The sequence below is a fragment of the Nanorana parkeri genome, unplaced genomic scaffold (assembly GCF_000935625.1).
Source record: "Nanorana parkeri isolate BGI_ZX_2015 unplaced genomic scaffold, ASM93562v1 scaffold67, whole genome shotgun sequence".
Classification (NCBI taxonomy): domain Eukaryota; kingdom Metazoa; phylum Chordata; class Amphibia; order Anura; family Dicroglossidae; genus Nanorana; species Nanorana parkeri.
Genome location: NW_017306335.1, coordinates 1,186,400 through 1,201,013, shown reverse-complemented (window position 1 = coordinate 1,201,013; position 14,614 = coordinate 1,186,400). Strand labels below are relative to the sequence as shown.

At 41.7% G+C, this 14,614-nt stretch overlaps 1 protein-coding gene and 1 long non-coding RNA gene across 5 annotated transcripts in view; one reads left to right on the top strand and one right to left on the bottom strand.

Moving 5' to 3' along the window:
* The window catches only part of IQSEC3 (IQ motif and Sec7 domain 3), an 84,098-nt gene extending 70,799 nt beyond the window's left edge, over positions 1–13,299 (top strand). The window contains exons 6-14 of one of the 4 annotated variants that reach the window (XM_018576472.1): positions 1,371–1,493; positions 1,573–1,739; positions 2,711–2,850; positions 3,740–3,865; positions 6,613–6,712; positions 7,278–7,439; positions 8,127–8,219; positions 10,062–10,105; positions 12,759–13,299. In XM_018576472.1, coding sequence (XP_018431974.1) covers positions 1,371–1,493; positions 1,573–1,739; positions 2,711–2,850; positions 3,740–3,865; positions 6,613–6,712; positions 7,278–7,439; positions 8,127–8,219; positions 10,062–10,105; positions 12,759–13,142 — 1,339 coding nt within the window. In that variant the 3' untranslated portion in view covers positions 13,143–13,299. Of the gene's footprint in view, positions 1–1,370; positions 1,494–1,572; positions 1,740–2,710; positions 2,851–3,739; positions 3,866–6,612; positions 6,713–7,277; positions 7,440–8,126; positions 8,220–10,042; positions 10,106–12,758 lie in introns of all 4 variants that reach the window. The other 3 variants (XM_018576474.1, XM_018576475.1, XM_018576473.1) reach the window with 3 other exon arrangements.
* The window catches only part of LOC108804641, a 6,003-nt gene continuing 3,025 nt past the window's right edge, over positions 11,637–14,614 (bottom strand). Inside the window, exon 3 of the long non-coding RNA XR_001942373.1 lies at positions 11,637–11,647. This is a non-coding gene — a long non-coding RNA (uncharacterized LOC108804641). The remainder of the gene's footprint in view (positions 11,648–14,614) is intronic.

Here is a 14,614-nt window from a genome sequence, read left to right as displayed (position 1 = left end):
TGCCCCCCACACAGCTCTGCTCTCTGCACAGGCTATGTTCAGCACAGTGATGATATCACTTCTACTTTTACAAGGTTTTATTGGGGTTTGCAAAGACATTTGGCTCACACAAAGTGGATTTGTGCTTTATGTCTATTGAAAAATATATTTATTTTTTCAGCTTTAATGCTAGTGATAGTCTGTCAATGCTAGTGATGCTTTAATGCTAGTGATATCATATGTCACGTTTTACTTTGCCCATAGTTACACTTTAAGACTGAGTCATTACAACTTTGCAGTATTTTTTCTTTGTAATTAGGGGAAAATATGTCATAAAAAATTGTCAAAATGAAATGTATCTTCCAAGCACAACATAGACTTCCTCTGTTATGCATTGCCCTCCTTTGTCACAATAACTCGGATTCTGAGCTCCTCACCTGAGCTCTGTAACTAGGTCAGCCTAGTCAACACACATTACACGCTCCAAGCCCTCACGCATCGAAATGCACCGCTATACTGGGCTCTCTGTATAAAAAATGATTACAAGGGCAGCTGAAAAATAACTTCATTTATGACAGAATAGAATTCAGAGCTTCTGAACATTTCTTATAGAGCTGTTACATGATTGAGGGGCTAGAGTTACAAGGATCACTTGGGGATGAGTACTTTTGTTGCAGAATTATTTTTACTACAAAATTACAGATTTTGCAACCAGCAAACTCTCCATTTTCTCATTGAGCTACTTAGGTGAAATTTGTTTGAGAACATTAAATTACATATTTTTCCTTTTTTTTTATGTAGAGGGTGTCTTTTTCTAGGGACTGGAGAAAGTGGGCTTTGCTGATTGTAGAGCTCTAGGTAGGGAAACCACTGCTTCCATACAGAGAGCAAGAGTCCTTCTCTGCAGCATGCTAGCATTGGACAGGCTTTTTCTACTCTGCTTTCTATAGAAATTAACTATTGGACTTTGCACACCTTATGATTTGATGCACCTGAAATGTCTTTAGTTGATTTAAATTGAAAGTTCAATTGGGCTTGCATTATATTTTTCCTTTATTTGATCCAAATATTGAAAGAAAAGGCTTGGAAATCCCTGGTTTCAAGTTTGTTCAGTAAGGTAAACAACAGTCTGCAAAGGGAAATAAAACAGAAGCTCATTATATTTTAGTGTGCTGCAGATCAATACAACAAATTCTGGTTGCTTCCTAGGAGTTGCAGTTGTTTGTACAGAATCATTGTTCTTTGCAACAATCTGTTGAAAAAAAAACTTAGAGACAGGTAAATGTGGTGACGGGTTCCCTTTAAAAATGGCACAGCAGAAGAATTCTTCCACAAGTTTCTGCCTAGAACAATGCTGAGTGTTTCATGTGCTGACCTCTTGCCTCTTTCAGCTGTGTCGTGGATGAGATGGACTTCTCCAACATGGAGCTGGATGAGGCTCTGAGGAAGTTCCAAGCACACATTCGCGTCCAGGGTGAGGCACAGAAGGTTGAGCGCCTGATAGAAGCTTTCAGGTGAGGCTCTTATGACTTGCGACCTAAGCAGGACCTTTAAAGTTGTTTCCACTAATGTTTGTTCTTCTCTCCATCATAGCCAGCGCTACTGTATGTGTAACCCGGAAATTGTGCAGCAGTTCCATAATCCGGACACCATCTTCATTCTAGCCTTTGCTGTTATTCTGCTTAATACGGACATGTACAGCCCCAGCATCAAACCCGACCGCAAGATGATGCTGGAGGACTTTATCCGTAACCTACGAGGTCAGAAACTGTATCCAGCCAGCTGCTTTTTGTTTCTAGTGTCTAGTTTCACTGGTGTGGAAGTAGGGAGATTTTAGGCAATGCTTTCTGGGAAATTTATACAAATATCTCTCTCCATTAGGGGAGGACTGGGAACTTTTAGCCTGGGGGTAAACAAAACCAATTTACCCTTTAATATTAGAGCAGTTTCCTGCAGGCTAAAAAAAAAGTATATCAAGCAGTGTTCCATGGTACCACAGTGATTGGCTGGCATGGTAAAGGGTGGGTGAAAGGACAGGGCTTATCAAATCACAGTTTTTCACATATTTCAACACCCGCATCCTTAGTGCCTCTCAGCATTCAGTCAAAGACTTTAAAAGAAGATGGTACTGAAAGGCTTCCCTCTGCCAGCTACTACCATTGCAGGTCTGAATGGGGAGCAAATAACTATATAATAAGCAGCATGGGCATCAGCCCAACATATCTTATTAGTATTGGCCTGGAAGGCCAGTCCAGTCCTTTTCTGCTCTCCATTGCAGGCTTGTAAGTGAATGTTCCACTCACTGAGTTTTTAGTGCATTCCATGGCCTTTGCCAAAATTGAACACCTCTGATCAGGTGTGGTGATTCTGTAAGTAAATTCTCACTCTTCTGCGGTTTTGAAGTCTCACATGGCCTGTACGAAGGATGTCCATGGGGCTTTGGGGGACCAAAACCACCAGGCCTTTGCTGATCCAGTGGGGTGAAACAGTATTGTCCTTTGGTCCTTGTTCAGGTTCAGCAAAAGCCCTTTGCTTGCAGTTAAGGTGTCTTGCTTCGTCTCCACAGCACTCAGAACTCTTTTATAACATATGGCAGAAAAACAGTTAAGAAATTATTATTATTATTATACAGGATTTATATAGCGCCAACAGTTTGCGCAGCGCTTTACAATATAAGGAAGTTACCATCTCCTTATGGCTTTTGTGACCCTGTTTCAACTTGTCTTCCCAGGAGTGGATGATGGAGCTGATATCCCTCGAGATATGGTCGTGGGAATATATGAACGGATCCAGCAGAAAGAACTGAAATCTAATGAAGATCATGTGACTTATGTGACAAAGGTGGAAAAATCCATCGTGGGCATGAAAAGTGTATGTATGCTTCTTTCCCATACATATTATTTGGATTAACCAAAGTTTGAGGTGGCCTGCTTGGCTTTCTTCGAGTGGGTTTCTGAAGATGTCCAAGGAGACCTGATCCAAGTTGTCTGCTACTGATAGCTTCAAAGCCATAGGTGATAAAACAGACAAGGGCAAGGGTTTCTAAGCAGGACATCCTTGTCAACAACAGGGAAGGGGCAAGTGTACGGATTTACCTCTCTCTCTCAGAAAGTAGAAAAACCTTTTAGACATGTTTGCTTGTCTTCCACATTGCAAACAAAAATATATAAATATTACTATTTAGAAAGAAACAGTCCAAACAAAGGTGATATTTTAGTCATAGATGGAATCTGACAACATCTTCCTGATTTCTGTCTACCTGGGAGTTTTGGGCCCTCCCCCCAGCTTTATGATATCCCATCTCCTCCAGTTACACTCTTCATAATATAAAATCCAGCAAGGATGGTGGGAACCCCTCATAAAGGGCAAAGGAGGCATGCAGGCCCGAGAATTCAGTGCAGAGATGGTGAAAGCACATAGCAGGTGTGTAGACCCCGAAACGCAGCACAGGGATGGTGGGAAGCCCTCATAATGGGCACAGCAGGTGTGTAGACCCTGTAACTCAGTACAGGGATGGTGGGAACCCATCATAATGTGTGTGCAGAGATTTAATGAAGAGTCCCCAAAATATAGAAGACACTGTCAGGTGGTTTAACTTCTACTAAACAGTGAACTATCAGCTTTGAGTGGACTGACCCTTTAATCCTGTGCTTTGATTAGTTATCTATAATACAGTCAAGGATAAAACCTTTGTAACTCCCAGCAGGCGGTACATATTGATGATGTGGCAGTCTGTGATAGGCTTTTGTGTTCCCCGCAGGTTCTCTCTGTCCCTCACCGGCGTCTGGTTTGCTGTAGTCGTCTCTTCGAGGTGACGGACGTAAATAAACTGCAGAAACAAGCAGCACATCAGAGGGAGGTCTTCCTCTTCAATGACCTTCTGCTGGTAAATATTAAGAAGCCGATATCCCAGTACTGACAGCTTCTGCTGTAACAGCCTTGCCAATAGGCTCTTATAAATCATATGTAAACCCTGACCGTGAATTTTCGTTATTTGCTCCCTTTTTGTCTTTTAAAGTTAACATTAAAAGAGTTTGTTATACCTGTTTGATAGGTGCAAATAATACCTGTTGCTCCTGACAGAAATCCAGTGAGCTAATAACTTAGTTTGTTCTTTGCCTGTGCTTTTAGTAGTTACTTTGGTCCTAGCTTTCTCTGTGAAATACAGAACAGCTTCTCTTTAATGTTGTGGAAAAGGGAACTGGGGGACGTTTTCTGTAGTCCTGTCCTAGGGTGTTAACACTCCATAAGTACAGTACAGAGAGTGAATGTTGTCACCCCAGGACAGGAAGTGTGTCACTGGCCTAATCGTCAGGTGAGGATAAAGGATAAAAAATGAATAAAGAAAACTAATGCAGTCACCATGTCTAAAGACTGGTAATCTGCAATATATGCCATTTTTTTGTTTTTTGTTTTGTTTAGATAACCTTTAATGTTTACCTGTCATGGCGGGAACATGGAAGCTGTAATTTCTGATCCATTTTTCTAAAAATGCTAATCATCTGACTAATACTGACTCTCTTTCTTCTATACTGCTTTGATTCAATGACCCAGAACAAATATGCAGATAAAGACTTTCAACTTTTCGCTAGTTTTCCTTTCTCTGGGTTAGTGGATCTGAAAATAGTGAAGGGAGTGTTTCAGATTAACATCCAGGTAGCTAGCATTTTCAGAAGGAGTTCAACCATGGCAGCTCCCATATTTTTCCTGATATATCTCCTTTACCTCTTCCTTTTTTGTGTTTGTCCTGGTGACCATTGTCATTAGACAGAAAGTGAAGGAAATTTCAAAAGGTTGAGTTGTTATCAGAACTGGAATAGAGGGGGAATCTACCAATGGGGTCACCTTTTCCAGTGACTACTGTCTAAAAGGGGATTTGCTCCCACTTCCTGCTGTCTCTGCAGGACAGGAAGAGTGGGTAAATCTCCCCATGCAGCACATATGGCAGAAAACAACCAGACAGGGGTTTTAGCCTTTCTTTCTTCTACCCAGAATTAAAAGACATGTTTTAGGTTTACATATACTTTAATGTAAGTAACCTTAGGAATGCAAGTTTATGTTATAAAAACCTTGTTCCTAAGTTCTGATTATGTATAGATATAGCTGAACTTCAGTCAGAAGTACTAATTCTCCATTTCAAAGACATCCCCTTATCTTAACTGGACCTGCAATCATTTTTTCAGTAGACTCAGTTATCCATGAACAGATAGCCCCGAAAAAGCTCCACCATAGGGCTTGACTGTGCTGGTTCATAAGTGCTCTCCCTAGTGCAGCTCTCTATGAGCCATCTACTCGTTGTTTATTATTCTTTTTATAGTTTTTGAAGGGAAGTACTAATGTCAGTACAATGTGCCTACAATATTGGATATACACTGAGTGGCCAGTTTATTATGACCACCTGACATTTGTAGGCAAATTAGCTATAATTAGCTAAAATTTTGCGCTGAAGTTGCTAGAGGGCCAGACCATTATAAATAGGGAAGCAGGTTGTTTACCACGACAGTAGAAGTGATTTGTTTCTGAAGATACGTGTAAACAACGCGATTTAACAGCCTTTGAACGCGGGATGATTGTTGGCGCTCGGAGCCATGGAGGGAGTATCAGCAAAACAGCAGAATTCATTAAATGTTCAAGAGCAGCTGTTGTTAAAGTGTTTAAAGACTGGACTGTCAGCCGAAAATCTAGGTCTGAAGGTGCGAATTGTGGCCGTCAGCGACCAGTCAATGTTAGGGCAGAACGGAGAGTGGCAAGACTGGTACAAGACAACAGAAGGGCAACAGTGCAGTGTCAGATTCCTCGCATCACCTTTCAACATCTCGTGGAGTCACGAGGTGGCCCAACAAAGTCATCTCGTGGAGTTATCTCGTGACCCAAAGAAGTACTGATGGGTGGTCATAATAATCTGGCCACTCAGTGTATTTTGTGTTCTTGCTGGTCTTAAACTGCCCATCCCTGCCCTCAGCCCTAGATTTATAGTATGCTGTGCTGTTCCTAGAATGTGTATATCATGTAGGCCCCTTCACAGATCCTGCTTCTTGTTGCCCCAAGGTAGCTGCAATGCTTAGGAAAGGCGGTGAGGTCAGAGATTTAAGAACGTTGTTCTCAACGTTAAGAGAGTTTTTGAAATCATTTTTATTTGTACATCAGGAAGGCACATTTATGGCACAAAAGATGATCCTTGAGTTCAGCTTTATACTTAGTTCATTTTCCTGAGGGCAATCATGTTTGCTCATTACAAGTACGGGTTTCCTGTTTAGCCATTCTAATGACTATGTCAGTAGTTATTGTGGATCACAATGTTAACTGGACTGAAATAGTTTGGCATTTCAGTTGTTTATTTAGCTAATATTGTGTTAGAAATGTAGTGGGTCCTTGTGGACTTGGGCCCCAAAGTACTATTTATATAATGATTCCATTCTATTTATAGTACAGTAATTGTATAGCACACTTGGTTCTGTAGAAGATCCAGTATATACTTGACAAGGGCTTAGCATGTCACCGTACACAAATGTAAAACAGGAGTTTCCACCATCTGTAAATCTTCTTATGAAATTTGCAAAATGTCCACTGTCCTTGCCATCCAGAACCATTTTCCATCCTGTGTTACTAAGAATACCTGTCTCTCTCCTTCAGATCTTAAAGCTGTGCCCCAAGAAGAAGACCTCTTCGACCTACACGTTTTGCCGAGCGGTACCTCTCCTGGGGATGCAGTTTCATCTCTTTGAGAATGAATGTGAGATATCTTTTTGTGTCTGCTTTTGAAGAATGAATAACTTTACGATCACTCAAACAGAAGAGCGGGGAGAAGAAGAATCACCTGGTTATATATAACTAAAAAACGCCCTCCAGTCCAGTTACTCATCCATAATGGGGATTTGTATTACTTTCCTGGTGTTCTGGAGGCTCCTGCATTTATATATACTTAAAATGTGCAAAGATTCCTTACTGGTTGCTGTGAGCTGCAGTATATCGATGATTATTGTTAAACGAGCTCCTCATAGGTGGAGTCAGCAAAATCTGCACCTTAGTAGACTAGCCCAGTTACTTATTCATAATGGGAGAATTTTTTAATGCTTTTCTGCAGTTTGGATACTCCTGCTTTTATATAAATACTTGAAATTCACAGATATACATTACTGTTTGCTTTAGATTTAATGTATCAATATTTATTGCTAAACAATCTCCTTGTGGGTGGAGTTAGGAAAATATTGCACTATAGAAGAATAGTATAATGAAGGTTTTTGCAACCAAATGTTATGATCCTGTGTTATTATCAAAGCTTTCACTCTCACTCCCAGATTACCCTCACGGGATCACATTGGTCAGTCCTCTTTCGGGATCTGAGAAGAAGTTAGTTCTGCACTTTTGTGCTCTCGGCTCGGAGGAACTGCAGAAATTTCTAGAGGATCTGAAGGAATCTATTTGTGAAGTGACAGAGATGGAACAGATACGCATTGAGTGTAAGACATTTGCCTGTTTTTCTTACATAAAGAGAACATGTCGCCTTTTAGACTTTAATGTGTAAAGTCCATCTGCTTCTTTTATCGATCTTAGGTAAAAATTTTTGCAAATTCTCACCTGCTTCCATTTTGTAGCATACTTGCTAATGAATTCAAAGTCCAACTCTGGGTCATCAGAAGTATTTTTTTTTACCTTTTCCAAATGTCTTCAGGCCAGTCACATGACACACAGGGTCCTCTTTGGACCTTTTCCCAACAGTGGGTAATCCTCAATGATGCAGAGAGTGGAGCGGGTGTTATTATGGCAGTGCCGTTCCCTGCAATAATGTATGTGAGTACAGGGCACCATGGTTTCATGACGCCCTGCACCTAAAGTAATTCCTTAGTCCTTTGGGTGGATTGACACCGGACATCATTCAACCCGGCACACTGAGGACAGCTAGTGGCAGAAAGCATTTACTATAGGGCCCAGTGCCAGAGAGGAGGTAAATATGGTAGCAAGAGCTGTACTCACAGGTACGGAATCCCAACACTTTTCTAGCTGCATACTTTTCCTGGGTAGTGACTCACTATGATCTGGATGACAGCCCAGGATTCTACAACATGTTCTATACAATGCAATGTCATATAACGTGTGTTGTTTTTCTGCAGGGATCTTGCGCTGACTGTTTTGTCTTGTGTTTGCAGGGGAGTTAGAGAAGCAGCACGGGGTAAAGACCACCCCTGCCAAATCAAACGGATCTCAGCTGGACTTTCAGCCTAAGCAGGAGTCCCCCATCGGTGAGTTGTATATTCCTGCAGTGTCACAGTCTTGTCCGTCCTCCTGACCCGTGAGTTTACCCCAATCCGGCTGCTCCCTTTTTTTCATCAGCCCCATCTGTACTTGTCTCTATGTCCGTCTTTTTCATTCATGACCATTTCTCTTTGTCTGACTCATGATATTGGAACAGTTTCCAATCACCTTGCCTCAAGGATAGTGGACTTGATGGACTAATGTCTTTATTCAACCTCAAATACTATGTAACTATGTAACTATAGATGGAAAGATAGATGGGAAGATATATAGATCAGGAGAATCAGGAGCACAATTAGGGCATCAGGATCATGGAGATAATGCCAGTAACACAACTTCCTGTTGCAGACTGCCAATTCTAAGACACTGGCTCCCAATGAGCAGCAGTTTTGTCAGGTTGTCATGCAGGCTCCCTAAGTTGGCCACTGGGCTGCCTAATAGGTCCACAGCGGGCATGGGCAGACCTAACAATGGTCACCGGGACAAATAAAGAGGTTAGATCTACCCAATGGGAACACAGACAGAAATAAAAATGTAACGGGTTTGAAACCCTTCAATGCTTTCTCCGAGTCTAGAAAAATCAGTTTTGGCTGGTGTACCTTAACATTTACCCTTCAGCCACTCAGTGTATGTGCAGCTATTCTAACCAGGGATAGACATATGAAATACAGGGGATTATAAGAAGATGGGATGTTGAGAAGAGATATTTTCTAGGCCACAGAGAACTTCCTTCCTATAGGAGAAATCTGCCAGCTGTCACTTTGCTGCCTCCTTTGGCTGAAAGTACAGAACAAGTTTTCCCAATGATAAACATGTCTGTTCTCTGAGTTCGTGTAAGAGTTTTACATCCATATTATTAGTATACGTTAGGGTTGCCACCTTTTCTTCAAGCGAAACCCGAACACTCCAGCAACGCACAGTCATTTTTGTGGGAGAATGAGTCGTGGCTTGTTCAAATGTAAAAAGTGCCGCCCATTCATATGTAAATATCACAGCAGAGACTATTTTCAGCGGGGAGCAGTAGCCCCTATCCTAATTTTGGTTGCCCCTGTCTGCCTGACATCTTGTGTCTGGGTTTCTGCTGCTATGAAACCCAAACACAGCATTCAAAATCCGAACTGTCCGGGTGAGTCCTGGACAGGTGGCAACCCTAGTATACGTCCATGTTATTATAAACTGTCACACAGTGTGTAAAATTAGATTTTCTGAGCTCTGCAAGTTGTAATCATTTGGGAAAGCTTACCTTCTATTACATGAACCGTCAGCACAATATGATAAAGACCCATTTTCCTTGCTTCATGTTCCCTTCTCCTATAAAGACTATCCCTGTCATTACACCTCTCAGATATTACTGGTTTCTGTATCTGTCTTCCGTCACTGTCACTCTCCCTTCTTCCTGCATTCCCCATTCTGACCCTATTTCTTTCCGTTTTCCCGTGCTTCCACCTCTGTTCATTCTCTATTGCCACTGTCTATCACTTTCTTTTATTTCCCTGTTCTTTCTTTCTTTCTTTCTTTCTTTCTTTCTTTCTTTCTATCTCTCTTTATCTCTTGTTCTGTTTGTATCTTTATTTCCCTTCTTCTTTGAGTATCTCACTCCGTCACCATTTCCTTCCTTCCCTTCTTCCTTCTCCTCTTCCTTCTTCCCTTCCTTCCTTCTCTTACTGTCTCTTCTCTCTATATCTCTGTTTCGTTCTCCTCTCTTCTTCTTATATCTTCACTTTCTCTCTCTCTCTCTGTCATCTTCTCTCTCTTTCTCTCTCTGTCTCTCTTTCTTGCTCTCTCTTTCTTTCACTCTCCTGCACCTAAGTTCACCTCATATTTTGAAGGTAAGCACGAGTCACCTGAGAAGGACACTGGAGGCGTAGTGGAGGTGAGTAGGGCTGTTATGTAACAGGGCTGTGACACCGACCAATCACAATGCTCCATCCTGCGCTGCTCACCCATCCCTCAGCTCAGGACAACAAACACCCTGTGTGGCTAATCCTATTCCCATAGACACATGATGATATAGTCACCCCATCACCCTCACAATGTTCCTCATTAAAGTGTACCTGTTGCTGTTAGACAGTGGATGCACCCGTTTGTACTGGAAAGAGAAAAGAAATAAAGAAGTTTAAGACACACCAAACAGCCTTGGAATGGGCAGCTGAATTGGCCAGTTTGATCAAGTGAGGGATGAATGTCCTGCAGCTCCAAAAAGGCAGAGGATACCTTGGCTGAAACAACAAAGAGGAGCACAAGCACCCTATTTATGATCCACAAACCAAATATGGAAATAATAAAATAAGTGAATGCATTCACAATTGTAGAAGGTTTAAGCCTGTCAAGAGATTAGTAGTAATCATCCACATCATGTGCAAAAGTGGACCTTCACCTTCTCTCAGGAATAAAAGGACACAGGGGTTGCTAGCAGATGTATATGGCTTGCTACAGGCAGCAGGGAGGATGGGAGGTCATTTTGCGGCTGAGACAAACGCAGCGCTTTACAATTTGCCTGATCGCTGGCCATGGCAGGAATTGTTCGCACTCTCGTTTGAGCTGTAGCATGCACTTCCATCATCCATCCCTGTGAGTGCATACATGTTTTTTTATTTTTAAAATATTTTTTTACTTTTAATGAATAATTGATGCCCCTCCTACTGTGTTTTACTTTTTATTAGTTTTGGAGTACAAGAGTGCGGGCTCATATGAACACACCTCAACCTCCATGTATCTATTGTGCCACAATACTGCCATTGAATGATTTAATTGATATGCCTGGCTTGCAATGCTATTTGATCGAGCTTTGCTTGTTGCAAGCCTTATACATCTGCCAGCAGCCCCTGTGTCCTTTTATTCCTCTGAGAAGGGGAAGGTGCACTTTAGCACATGCTGTAAATGATAACCACTACTTTCCATTGGATTGATTAAAGGCTTGAGCTTTCTATACAATTGTGAGTGTATTTCCATTTTTAGATTTTTCCGTACTCAGTTTGTGGGTCACACGCAAGGTCTTTGCGCTCTTCATTTTTGCTGGAAACATACATTCCTCATGATGCTACCTAGGAAAACATTGTAGAAAAATAATTGTATTCCCTTCAAACTGCATCACTCAAACCCCAAAAGCCCTCCTATGTTGTACAGATAACACAGATATTTCTCTTCCCTCTGGTTTATAAATTACACCTAAAATACCCCCTTCATCTTGACAAACACAAACTCATATTATACACTAAAGTTACGTTTTTAGAAACAGGTGAGAACCTTTCAGTCCATACAAGTGCCAAAAATAACAACATCTCCAAATTGCAGACACGTTGTTATGCCTCCAAGTACATTTGTTAATCCTCAGATCCTTTCATGTGGACCCTGGGAGCCCCTCACTGTCATAAGCCTGCTGCACAAAGGTGTTCTGCTCTGTCTAAAAGCTAATCTTCCCTTTCTACCATTCAGTAATCAGTCTTAGTGGTATAGAGACCCACTCATTGGATTGTAGAATGTACGCTCTTCATAGGTGGTGCTTAGCTCTCTGAAATTTTGTAGACTGGCCAGACAAATTCAATATATAAACTTGCAGCTCACAAGCTGTCGTCCAGTATTTCTAGCACCATGGCTTGGACTGTAAAGTATTTTGTCAGTTCAGAACTCAACAATTTGGCTGTTCAGTAAGCAGATACTCAAACCTACCAACAGTCCTTGGCCACACCATGTTAGTCACCACTAATGTATTTGCAGCCCCCACCAGAGTGGATTGAAGATGTATGGAGAAGGGGTTATTTAGGTCTGAATTCCCCCAGGACCCTGACAGTACTTTGAAGGGCATTGTGATGTCAACACTCCTGATTTGCATTCTTGTTTTGGGTCAGTGACTCAATAAGCCCTATAGATCAGCATGTCAGCAACTCAACTGCCATTTACAGAAGAAAATCAGCTATGGTTTCCTCCATATTCAGTAGAACAAAGTCAAAACCTAATACTTCAATGATTTCGTTAGCAGCTAGCAAACAGGCTCTTTTGTTGCAATTATTGCTTGAGCCAAAAAAATGGTTAATTCCACTGTGATAAAGTGACAGGTACACTTTAATTCCTATTTTCCTTAATTTGCAGACCACAAAACAGGTTCCACCCCCATTTAAAGTTTTCATGGGCATTGTTTGCAGATAATCAGTAATGTTAATACCTAGTAAAGTGTTTGTGTTGACCGATTTTAAATTTTCCACAAAGCAACATTTTGCAAGATTCTGCATGATATTTTGACAGATAATATTGTAATGTCTATAATCTAAAGCTTATTCTGTCGCCTATGGGGAAGGAAGATATGGTGGTCTGCAATAAAGATTTTGCATTACTCCCTAATGCAAAATGATGTTTGAGGCTTTAGGGTCCTGTAGTGACACCCCCAGCATGCCACCCGCCCTCCCCAGGACACCTAGAGGTTGTAGTCTATTAGGACTGTTAGCTTCTGGGGTTAAAGGGCAGCCAGGACTAGCACGTGGGAGATAGTCTTGTAACATTTAATGCTTCTTTGGCTGTTTCTAAACTAGGTGTCAATTCACAACAGGCTTCAGACGTCCCAGCACAGCGGCCCCCAGGGGTCAGAGAATGGAGCTCCGGGCAGCACGGCTCCTAACGGGCAGCGGAAAGCTTTGCAGGCTGCCCCCTCCGACCAGCTCCTGCAGTATCAGCAGATTGTCAAGGTGATTGTGCTGGACACACCCGGCCGGGCAACATTCGCCCCCGACCAGACTGTCACCCGCTACCTGTCTGGGTCCTGCACCACTACTCCCCTGCGCAGCGTGGGAGGAAATGTCCACCAACCCCCGTTACCCCCGCCACCACCCCCTTATAACCACCCACACCAATACTGCCCTCCAGGGGTCCTTCTTAGAGAACGCAGATATTCCAGTGGCTCCCGGAGTCTTGTTTAAGCAATGGGTCACTTACCAGTCTTTTAGGACTAATCTGCTTACACATATACCAAACCTTGCACATCTACCACACCTTGCACATCTACCACTTGCTCATACCCACTAAATCCTCATGAGCACCCATCCTTGCACCCACATTCCTGCACATACTATAAAAAAAATATTGTTGCACATTCATGTTGATCTCATATACACTCCTCCAACAGGCATTTCTTGCACACTTATCCCTTTTTATACCCCTCAAAAGAGTCCAGTTTGTGTATTTTTAGTAGGTTTAAGCTATCTCCACAATATTTTTATTGTGGAGAAAACTTTGTATGGTCAGCCTGTCCCAGACAAGCCCCCAAGTCATTTTGTTTTGCCCTCCTTTTTCTTCCACCCACGTTAATCGGGGCTCCTGCATAAAATGACACGCCTGGATTTTGCGGAAATGGCCCCTCCTCTCCACTCTTAGCTGAAAATGGATTGACCTGGGAACGGTTTTCAGAAAAGCGAAATTTCCAATTCAAATTTCCAGTGACCCGCCTGAGGAACTATGGATCAGCGACCAAAGCAAAGCAGGAATATTTTTGAAATGGGCAGAAGATGGACTAATGAGTTGCATGTTATGCACTGCTTAGATCTTTATGGACAAACCTTCAATGTGGATTTTGTTTGGTAATGTTCTGAGCAGTAAGGGGATTTATGTAAAAACTTGGTGCTCTTCAAGAGCAAATGCTGCTGTCACGGGTTCAGCAAATTGCACACATTCATGGATAAAAATGTACAATGGTAGGCGCAGAGAAGAAGAAGAACTTCATCCAGCTAGCTAAAACAGATGTACCATAAAGCTCATGGCTTTTCTAAAATGTCACCCTCGAGTATCTCAGCAGGTCTATGATGTACCCTTGTTTTAAAGGGAAACAGTAGTGTTATATCAGTGAATATACAATGGGGGGAATTTATCAAAACTGGAGCAGAAAAAGTCTGGAAAAGCTGTGCATTCCAACCAATCAGCTTCTAGCTTTCATTTTCAAAGCTTAACTGAACAAGTTGAAGAGAAAAGCTGATTGGTTGCCATGCACAGCTGCTCCAGTTTTGATAAATTCGCCCCACTGTGTGTTATTATTGTAACATTTACCCATGATTGATTTACGACTTGACATATATTTTCTTATATATCAATTGTTGCAATCAGTATACAGATTTGTAAATGTTTCCTCTATCCACCTTCTCCATATCAGGGAACACGATTAGCATCTCTGCTTAAGGACTGCTGTGAATAGCTAAGCCTTTTAGAGATCAATTTGTTTTCAGTCATTCAGAGTCGACCCATAGACTTGTATGACTCCTCATATTTCATGAACAAATATGTCTGCATTAATTTACATAAATATTTACAATCTGTAGATGGAAACAGGGTTTTTAAAGAATTATCACTCACCAATAAGACAATTTATTATTAAGCAGATTACATTTTGATATATATATAA